Raw genomic sequence first — 10,056 nt, 5'->3', positions numbered from 1 at the left:
ATTTTCTTTCCTTTGTGTAGTTTCTTGTATGTCCTCTTGTCTGTGTGAACACTTAAAAATATCATAAACACATTCATTCATTAATCAAATTACGCTCATTAAGTCTTAATAATACAATCTTTAGAGTATTGCCTACAAGTTATGTGACAAAAATAACTTCAGCTGACTTTGACGTTGAGTCTTCAGTCCTAAGTTTCACACAGGTGAAATTATCACATGTATGTGTTATTTTTGTCACTGCTATGAGTAATTAGTGACTATTTTACAAGATAGCCACACAGCAGTTTCTTCCATAAGACTCAACAATATTAAACTGCCACTATCTCATATATATTCTCTGTAATATTGTTTAACAAACTGCAGTTTATATTCTTTCTTTCTGCAGTTTATACTCTTTATATTATATTATTTCTAGATTTCTAAGCAAAGAAAAAAGGGGTGGTGCAATAACAACCTACTAAAAGCATTATTTCAGAGGAAGAAATATTCAAAGTAATTGTTGTCTTTTCACTGAGAAACAGCAAAATGGGAAATCACAGGTTGGACCTGAAAAGCGATGAATGAGCCCCTACCCACTGGTCACCACACCCAAGGTGATGGAGAGATTGCATAGAGGAGTGAGGGGGATGATCTGTCAGCGGCATTCTTACCTTTCAGCACACACGAAGCCCATCCCACTTCGGCAACTATATAACCAAGAAGACCAAAGTTACTCTCTCAGCTGCAGATCAACTCCAGTGATCCTACCTGGTTCAGATCCAGACCCTTCAATATGTCTTTGAGCAACAGAAGCTTCAGGCAGAACACCATGAGTGTCTACGGTGGAGCAGGAGGTTATGGCACCCGTATCTCCTCATCCCAGAAGAGCTATGCAACACCAAGCTTGAACCTTGCTGATGGTCTTGACCTCCATGTTGGGGCCAACGAGAAGGCCACCATGCAGAACCTGAATGACCGTCTGGCTGCCTACCTGGAGAAGGTGCGCACCCTGGAGAAGGAGAACGAACGCCTGGAGAAGCTGATCAAAGAGTGGTACCAGAGCAGAACCGTGGTCTCCTTTGACCACTCTGCTTACTTCGCCACCATTAAGGATCTGAAGGAAAAGGTAAGGGGAAAGAGACAGATAGGGGTGTGTGTGACTGTCTGCTGTCTTCATTTTCATATCTTCATGATGTTAATGTTCACTGCAACTGTGACGGGAGGGGTTGATATCTGTTGGTATGTGGGGGTATAACAACTTGAGTTAGAGAACTCATTGTCATCATTGTTGAAGACTAAGATGCTAGCCTTTGACGTAGGGCAGCTGTAGTTTCTACACTCACTCCAACTGTCCAGCACATCCTGCTGATGGTTTTGAATGTCACAGTGTTAATTACACAAAGATGCAGCACAGATGTAGAGTTATCTGAAACATAAGCTTGACTGTTTTCTAACTTGATCCCATGTGTATTTTTTTCTCCCTCTTAGATTTGCGTTGCCTCCAAGCTCAATGTCAAGACTATGCTGGACGCTGACAATGCAAAACTGGCTGCTGATGATTTTAAAGTGAAGTGAGTGTGCCCTCTGTGTGTTTCCAAACCTTGCCACATTCAAATGTGTCTTACTGACAACTCCTGATCCTGGAATCACTCTGACTTGTCCCTCTGTCATCCTGTGTGAAACTCACTCAGGTATGAGAACGAGCTGGCCGTGAGAATGACTGTGGAGGCCGACATTGCTGGAATGAAGAGGTTAATGGATGAGCTCAACCTATCCAGGATGGATCTGGAGGGTCAGTATGAGTCCATGAAGGATGAGCTTATTGTGCTCAAGAAGACCCACGATGAGGTGAGTTTAAAGAGAGAGCAAGCATATCAATTCACATCTGTCTCCACATTGCTACACAGAGGCCAACACCTGTGTGTGCACATAACCTCAGAGTATTTTACCATACTGATGGCATTCAACATCCTCCATCTCTTTTGTATAATCTATTCTCTGTAGGTCTAGACATCATGATTTTTCATTGCAATCTATTGTGGCCTAAGCTGTTCACACTCATGACCCCTGCTTTACCCCTGATAATACAGAGGAAATGCTGTGTTAGGTTAATGCTTTTATAAACAGCTCTGCCACCTTCTCCTTTCCCCTGTGCTCCCCCTCTTTTCTTTGCACACTTCCATGTATTCTTCTCTTTCTCCATTACCTCACTGCTTCTGTTTGTTCAACACCCGCACCCAGCACACACGCAAACATACATGCAGATCAAAGAGTCCAAAACATGCACGATTATAATATGCCATAGCAGGTAGATTATTTTGAGTCTTTGTGAACTGAAATATTGCCCTTTGACCCCTGCAGGAGTTGGCTCTACTGAGGGCTCAGATGGGTGGCCAGGTTAATGTGGCCGTCGACGCTTCTCCCTCTCTAGATCTGAACCAGGCCATGGCAGAGATCAGGCAACACTACGAGGGCGTGATCGCCAACAACCGCAAGGAGATCGAGTTGTGGTATCAAAACAAGGTGAGAAGTGAAGTTGTTATTATTAATTCCCTTAAGTGACTTTTGAGGAGTAAAACTGGAGTAACATATACTGTGATGCTGTATTTCAGATTACAGCTGCGGAGCAGGAAGTGCACACACAAACTGAGATTCTGGTCACAACACAAAGAGATCTTAAAGAGCTGAAGAACATTCTCCAGAGGCTTGAGATCGAACTGCAGTCCCATTTGAGCATGGTAACGCAAATCAGTTTAATATCACTGGAATTTCTGCTGTTCTTTCCTTATAATTCAAGCTGTTAACAAAGATAGAGATTGTTCTGATATCTGTATGAAATTACTGTTAGCAGTGTGTTAGCTTCACATTTACAGTAAAGACATGCCTAAACCTCAAAATGCTGCAACATGATGCATCCTTAAGGGGTAGATTACAGTAGGATTTAACAAAAAGGTTATAGTGTGTTAAGTTTTGTTACCTGTAGACTTTTTTTGTTTTTTGTGGTCACTTAAGGTAACTGGCTGCTAGCTTTTCCATTTGGTAATGGCACGAGTTTTAATTATCAAGAAAATGAACCCTTAGGTCATTCATCTAAAATTAAATTACAATCTGTAGTTACATTTTAGTTAAGTAACCTCTCTATCGACTATGTGAAGAAATGTGCTGTATTGTCACTACTAGATGGTGTGTAGTGTTAGAGTTATAATATGAGTTTAAAATTGTAAAATAACTTTTCTTACCTATAACATTGTAGTTTTTCATCCTAACCAAACAATTAGTGAAAATAAAGATGAATAGCAACCAGGGTAATAGCCAGTCCCAGTAGAAAATCATGTTGTCCTAGTCACAAATAGTAAACTCCTCCACTCCTTCCCAAGTTCTGGTTGCCGACTATTCAGTTAACAACTTTCTCCTGCAATCCAAATAGAAAGCGTCTCTGGAGGGGACTCTGAGAGAGACTCAGGAACGCTATGCCACACAGCTAGCAAACCTCCAGAATATGGTCACAAGCCTGGAGGCTCAGCTGTCCCAGATCCACAAGAATATCACCTACAACAAGCAGGAGTATGACATGTTGCTGGATCTCAAGACCAGGCTGGAACTGGAGATTGCAGAGTACAGGAGACTGCTGGATGGGGAAGATGAAAGGTGAGACCCAGTGATGATAAAGAGGCAATGAAGAAAAAATAGAAGATATGATGAGAAAATAATGAGTCGAATGAGGGAAGATTAGAAACAGAGCAAAAAATAAATAAATCTAAATAAGTTGAACTTGTTTACAATATGGACTGAGCCAAACTAATGATTTCTCTTCTCCACCCCCCACAAAAAAAACACACACCCTCCACAGCAGCTCAAAACAAGGTAAACAAGCTTTTTTCATTCACTTTTTTCTAAATTATATTATAGTTTTAAGAAATGTCTTGATAATTTCTCATGATTACTGTGATCTTTTCTTTAGTGGTCACAAAGGTCATCACAGTGGTGGAGACAGTTGTGGATGGAAAAGTGGTGGAGAGCAGCAAGACTGTGGATGTGGAAACTGAGTGACGAACTGGAAGCATTCACAACAAATAAACAATAAAGATCATGTAGCTGAATAAAAGTTTCATGTGTTGTGTCTACATAAATGTAAGATGAACAGATTAGATTACTTTTTTCACCTCTACTGTCAGTCACTATGTTTTGATTACAGTGCAAATTTCAGTAAAAATCTGTGTTTTCTATGAACACTTAACAAAAATTGTCAATTATGCAGCTTTAAGGTGAATTTATGCCTTTTCTAGATTATGGTGTTTGTTTTATGGCACATTTAGTTCAATCTCCAACAAGACATCATCATAAAAAACCAGCTACAAGCTAAAATAGCTGCATACAAGCCACACATTAGTCACAATATTTGAATAAAACTAGTATTTTGTTTTTGGAGGTAAAATAAAATATTTAGCTAGTAAAGACCAAAAGCTAATACAGAAGTGTCAAAAACTGCAGTTTCTGGAGTAGCCTCTTGAGGCTAATTTCTCCTTACACAACTAAAAGGGGCTAATTTTTTTTTTTTGTTTGTTTGTTTAAATAAATCACCCTTTCAAATTGCAATAATGCTTCAAGATAGGGAGACATGCTTTGATGCTTTGACGGACAGCTGGATGCTGAGATGTGGCTGTATCTGTTAGCACTCTGTTAGGCTTTACCTCTGCCAGTTTGAGTCAGTCAAAGTCATGTTTGTGGTATTGGTGTCGTCTGAAGTATTTTAATGAAATTCCATCTATTTTCTTAAACTCTTTTCCAAGGGAGTTGGTGGTTAGAAGGTTCAAGGTGGACAGGTCAATCATAGGGCATAGAATGACAACCATTAACACTCGCATTTACACCTACAGCCAGTTTAGAATCACCAGACTGGGAGAAAGCTGGAGTACCTGGAGAGAACCTATTCAAGCAGAGGGAGATGGATATTTACTAACAGTTTACTAACCAAGCTTGCTAGAGTTAGCTGATCATCCAAATATAAAACCAAGAAAAACATGATGTTGATAGCCACAATTCTGAAATGAAGGCTTTTGAACAGGGGTTCACAAATCAGATGGTAATGTCATTGTGGCTACATGTAACTTTTTCTATTCTATGTTGAAGACCAAGATAAAAAGTTTACATAATGTAACCACCACTAAAGTCTAAAAATCATTTAATATTCCTTTACCTCTGGTTAGCTTCCCCCGAAAATACTCCAAATTCAGTCAGTAACAGCTCAAAAACTGTAAGCAGAACAACCGTTATAATAATAAGTCTCTCCTGAAGGCAAGTACAGAGAGAAAAAATAACAAGCTGTAATAACAGCCTCTTAACAATGAGTCAGTAAACAGCTGCTGAACCTGTTCTAAACAGAATCTCAACTCCAACTCTACCAAGCTTGATTATAGACTCAGAAGCAAAATTGCAGATTTTAATAATAGGTACTGCCTGGTCCAGGTACAGGAAGCACCATGATGGAATGGGTTAATGATTGGTTTACAGTAAAGAGATTCATTGATAATGATAATGTTGTTTCTTCTGGCTGCATAGGCATTGTTTGCTTACACCCTTTAATAGCTGTGCCTCTTCAAAATTCACCTTCCCATGGATGTACTGAGATATGTTTTTCTGGCATTTTGTCTCAGCAGCCAACTGTTGCCCAACAACAAAAACATTTTCCCCCGAGGCTTCCATGTTAAAGACTCATTTGTAAAGCTGATCACTGGGCTTGTCAGTGCCCTTACATTTTAATGGTCTAAAAGCTGGAAAAGCACAGTCTGGGGTCTAATTCCTAAGTTACATACATTCGCTGCCCCCTAGTGGCAAAATGTTGGTTGATGAGGCTTAAATCGTGTGTAATGAGTCAGTCATTTTGGTCACATCACATACTGTATCTTAGGAGTGGGGAAATTTATACATTTTAATGTACAAGTACTTGCAAAAATCTGCAAGTACTTGTTTCTGAAATATAAATATATAATATAGGCCATATGCAGACTCAAAGGTGTCTCCAATTGTTTTCAAATCATCATGTACTGGACAGTTTTAGAGCTGTTCTACTTTAGTGCTTTCTTTCTGAAGATTATAATGCATCTTGGTCCCATGTATCATAATGGAAACTTAGAAAAAAAAGGCACTGCCTGTGAGTAATAATTACTTTTGGATTTTCAAACTGGCAAGCTGGCCTGCAACTTTATATTAACTGTTTAGTGCTTTGGCACTTCAACTGAAGTACTAGCCAGTGAATATAGTTATTTTGATTTAATTATGAGCAAATTTTACATGTGCACCTGGCAAAATAATAATACCTCAGACTTTACAAATATCCTAAAATATCTTATGAAATATGAAATTTAAAAATGCCTTCTTGGTTGACGACAAACTGTGCAACTGCCACTATCATGACATTATTTGGAATTAAGCAGACACAGGTAAGACAAAATTGAAGTCAGCAAAATGGGAACCTTTTATTGCTTTCACTTTTGTATTTAAAGTAGTCGTGGTTCAGATGTTGAGTTTGTGCCCTCCAGGTATTGCACAATGCGTTGCATTTGCTGCTTGAGATGATTTCTACTTAAGAACGGTGGTGGAGGAGGAGGAGGAGGACACCACCTTGCCATCCTTTATTTCCTCAGTGATCACGACCACATTTTTATTTTTGGTGCCGAAGGAAGAACCAATGCTGTGGAAGTGGCAAAAAGTATAGAGATGGCATTAAAATCATTTAAAGATTTAAATTTACGGAGCTAAATTATGGTGAAAGGGCAGAATTGCTCTTTCTTCCTTTTTCTTACCTGCCCTCTCCATCCAGCAGCCTCTTATATTCCGCAATCTCCATTTCCAGGCGTGTTTTGATGTCGAGGAGCATCTTGTATTCTTGGCTCTGCCGCTCAATGTCTGCACGCAGCTGCATGATTTGTTCCTCCAGGCTCGTCACTTGCATCTGGAGGCCTTGGAGCTTCATAGCGTAGCGTGCCTCTGTTTCAGCTAGAGTGCTTTCTAGGCCTGCTTTCTATTGAGGAAAGGAAGGGGTAAAGAAAGAGTGAATAATCTGGAGGTGGGATTGGTAAATGAGGTAAAGTAAAGATGGGTAAAGCCAAATAATTTTCGTTTACCATGCTTAACTGTGACTGTAATTCAATCTCCAGGCCCTGCAATGTGCGACGGAGTTCGGTGATTTCTGTTTTGGATGTTTGCAGACTTTCTGTGCTGGCTGCCACCTCTTTGCCCAGCTCCTCTGACTGCAACAGACATGAGATCAAATGCGAGTGTCAGGTACCACTACCTTCAAACAGTCTATGGAGTGAAAACTAGTACTAAGCTCCTCTCAAGTCTTACCTTTTGATCAAACCAAGATTGAAGTTCTTTCTGTTTTTTGGCAGCCGTAGCTTCATATTGCTCACGGATCTCAGCCATAACACTGGTCAGGTCTTGCTGTGGCGCTGCATCCACCTCCACATTGATCTGACCGCTCATTTGGTTCCTCATTGCTGCCATTTCCTAATGAACAAATGGTTTAAGAAGGTTGTTTTAATTGAGGTGGTTCTTTTGTACATTTGAGCAAATTAATTACATTTTAAATTTGCTCAGATGACTGTTCAGTGTTTGCTACTGACCTCCTCATGGTTCTTCTTAAGGAAGATGAGCTCCTCCTTGAGTCCTTCTATCTGCATCTCCAGGTCAGATCTGCACAGTGTCAGCTGATCCAGCAGTCTCTTTAGCTCAGCAATATCTGCCTCCACTGATGTACGCATAGCAAGCTCATTCTCATACCTGTAAAGCCACAGGAGATCAGACAGTGTTAATGGTTGATGACAGCTCTGTATTTAACAGGTTTGTGTTGCTTTACAGGAAATGTTTTAAAAATCACCAAGTTCAACAACTTTTAGACACTACTGTAACTTACTTGGTTCTGAAGTCATCTGCTGCCAGTTTTGCATTCTCAACGGCCAGAAAGATTCCTCCATTGACAGAAATGGCATCCTGGATCTGTGTGATGATGAAATGTTAAATAACTACTACATATCTTTTGTCAAATGTTCTAGAGCTGCCAAAAGATCATTAAAAGTTTTTTTTTTTTTTAAAGTGTATATTGATTCCCACTTGGACATAGTTCCAAAGCAACTTTTTAAAGATGTGTGCATGCATTACATAATAAATTGCAACATGGTATCTCATTCAGTCTCACTACTCATATGGCATACCTTTCCTCGCAGGTCAGCTATGGTGGCCTGGTAAGCTGAGTAGTCGCGGGCAGAAGGTGAGGTCTTATTTTCCAAGAACTGCCTAATCTTGAGCTCAAGTTCAGCGTTGGCCGTCTCAAGCTTGCGTACCTTCTCCAAATAGGAGGCCAGACGGTCATTCAGGTTCTGCATGGTGGCCTTCTCGTTGGCCCCAATATTGACATCCATTCCACCTGCACCAAAGCCTGCGCCACCACCAAAGCCTGCGCCACCACCACCAAAGCCTGCACCACTACCGAAGCCTGCACCACTACCAAAGCCTCCACTACCACCTCCCATGCCAAAACCATAACCACCTCCACCACCACCAGAAACCGAAATTCTTGCTCCACTTCCACCTGCACCTGCATGCACACTTGAAGCATACGTCCTTCGCACACTGCCTCCACCTAAGCCTCCACCTAAGCCTCCACCTCCAACAAAGCGCGCAGAGGAACCGCTGGATCTTGACATGGACAGCATTGTGATGGTTGTTCAGGTAGACTGGCTGCCTAAAAGAGACGAGATGGCTGAGATACACAGCTCTGCTTCTGGCCCCTTTTTATCCTGCAAAAAGCTGCCTCCAGTGTGGGTGGTGCAGGCCCAAAGGGAGGAGCATTACCTAAAATGGGTGTTCAGCCCTTCTTGTCACACAGATTCATGCAACCATCAAAAGGAGAAAGTGGGATTAAACTTTAAACTACATTTGTAAGGCATCCAAACTTCACAACTACCTGCAAACCTCATACTAAAGATCACAGCTTCATCATTCTATTCAACATTATTCTCATTGCCATATTAATGTGCATAAGGACAGCCTTTATCATTTGTTTCTGGAAAATGTTGTACAAATTGTAAAACAGCCACACCCATTGCCATTTGCCTTAAGTTAGTTAATCAGTCAAATCTGGAAGTTTTTAAATGTTGTGTGTTCTGTCAGGTGATGTAACTTTATTGTTTTTGTACCATAATTCTTTAACAAAACAGCCATACCATGCAAGCCACACCTGTTTAGTTCCCAAGGTAAAGAGCACTGCAAATCAATGGATCCAAGTTTTTTCACTTGACTCTCAGCCAGCATACTTATTCTCACACGCCTGTCTTTTTTCTGAGTGTTGCCTTTAAAAAAAAAAAAGCATCTTTTATGTATTCATTCATTTTGCCCTGCAATAGCCTGCAGGTTTGCCAGGTAGAGGTATTATAGATGTCAAACAAGACTTAGCTTTATTCAAGATTTGGCACTGCAGTGCTGGAAAGCTCACCATAGATGTGCCTGCATGCTATTTACTTTTCTTGGCATCATACGTTGACATGTGCATCATGCCCAAATAAGAACAAGTTCTTGCTTGTCTGCTTCTTTCCATCTCTGCACTGCAATTTTAAGTCTTTTACAATACCCCAGGGGATTTTTCTCAACGGTTCTACATCAACCTTGTGGAAAGGTTAGAAAGGTTAGGAGAAAAAAGGCAAGTATTTTAACTTTTCTTGTCAGTTTATTATACATTTTAATATAGAACATTATTGAAACAACACATTTATTATATTTCTAGCAAGCAAAAAGTCTTCCTTCTTTTCTTTTTTTAACCTCAGACCACCAAATGACAATTGCAGACGTTGCACACACACCATCTATTTAGCAATCACCATTTAGCAAAACCAGACGTTTCTCCTCACTGCTGCTAATTGTTTTCAGGTTGCAAACTTGTCTCCAGCATGTGCTAAATAGCAATAAATTGTGTCTGTGATGCTGACTGGTTTGAAACTGCAGTTAGTTATATGTGAATAATTTAGATGCACAAACACTGTAACAAACAATACACTTCAGTTGCAGCTTAGTTGCACTTTA

At 40.3% G+C, this 10,056-nt stretch overlaps 2 protein-coding genes across 3 annotated transcripts; one reads left to right on the top strand and one right to left on the bottom strand.

Moving 5' to 3' along the window:
* Positions 1-571: 571 nt before the first annotated feature.
* krt98 (keratin 98) lies at positions 572-4,079 on the top strand. Of its 2 annotated transcripts, none has more exons than XM_030727619.1 (8): positions 572-1,105; positions 1,468-1,550; positions 1,671-1,827; positions 2,341-2,502; positions 2,592-2,717; positions 3,407-3,627; positions 3,833-3,843; positions 3,941-4,079. In XM_030727619.1, exons 1-8 carry the CDS (start codon positions 773-775, stop codon positions 4,027-4,029), a joined length of 1,182 nt encoding a protein of 393 aa, XP_030583479.1. In that variant the 5' UTR covers positions 572-772; the 3' UTR covers positions 4,030-4,079. The 2 variants fall into 2 exon arrangements, with proteins under 2 accessions (XP_030583479.1, XP_030583470.1); XM_030727610.1 differs by having other exon boundaries at positions 576-1,105; positions 3,830-3,843.
* A 2,351-nt stretch (positions 4,080-6,430) lies between these two features.
* krt15 (keratin 15) lies at positions 6,431-8,769 on the bottom strand. Its single transcript, XM_030727586.1, has 7 exons — positions 8,193-8,769; positions 7,895-7,977; positions 7,605-7,761; positions 7,327-7,488; positions 7,104-7,229; positions 6,783-7,000; positions 6,431-6,670 (listed from the first exon to the last, which is right to left on the bottom strand). Exons 1-7 carry the CDS (start codon positions 8,691-8,693, stop codon positions 6,559-6,561), a joined length of 1,359 nt encoding a protein of 452 aa, XP_030583446.1. The 5' UTR covers positions 8,694-8,769; the 3' UTR covers positions 6,431-6,558.
* Positions 8,770-10,056: the final 1,287 nt, after the last annotated feature.

The sequence above is a fragment of the Archocentrus centrarchus genome, chromosome 1 (assembly GCF_007364275.1).
Source record: "Archocentrus centrarchus isolate MPI-CPG fArcCen1 chromosome 1, fArcCen1, whole genome shotgun sequence".
Taxonomy (NCBI): domain Eukaryota; kingdom Metazoa; phylum Chordata; class Actinopteri; order Cichliformes; family Cichlidae; genus Archocentrus; species Archocentrus centrarchus.
The sequence above is the reverse complement of the archived record's forward strand: the minus strand, read 5'-3'. Positions and strand labels throughout refer to the sequence as shown.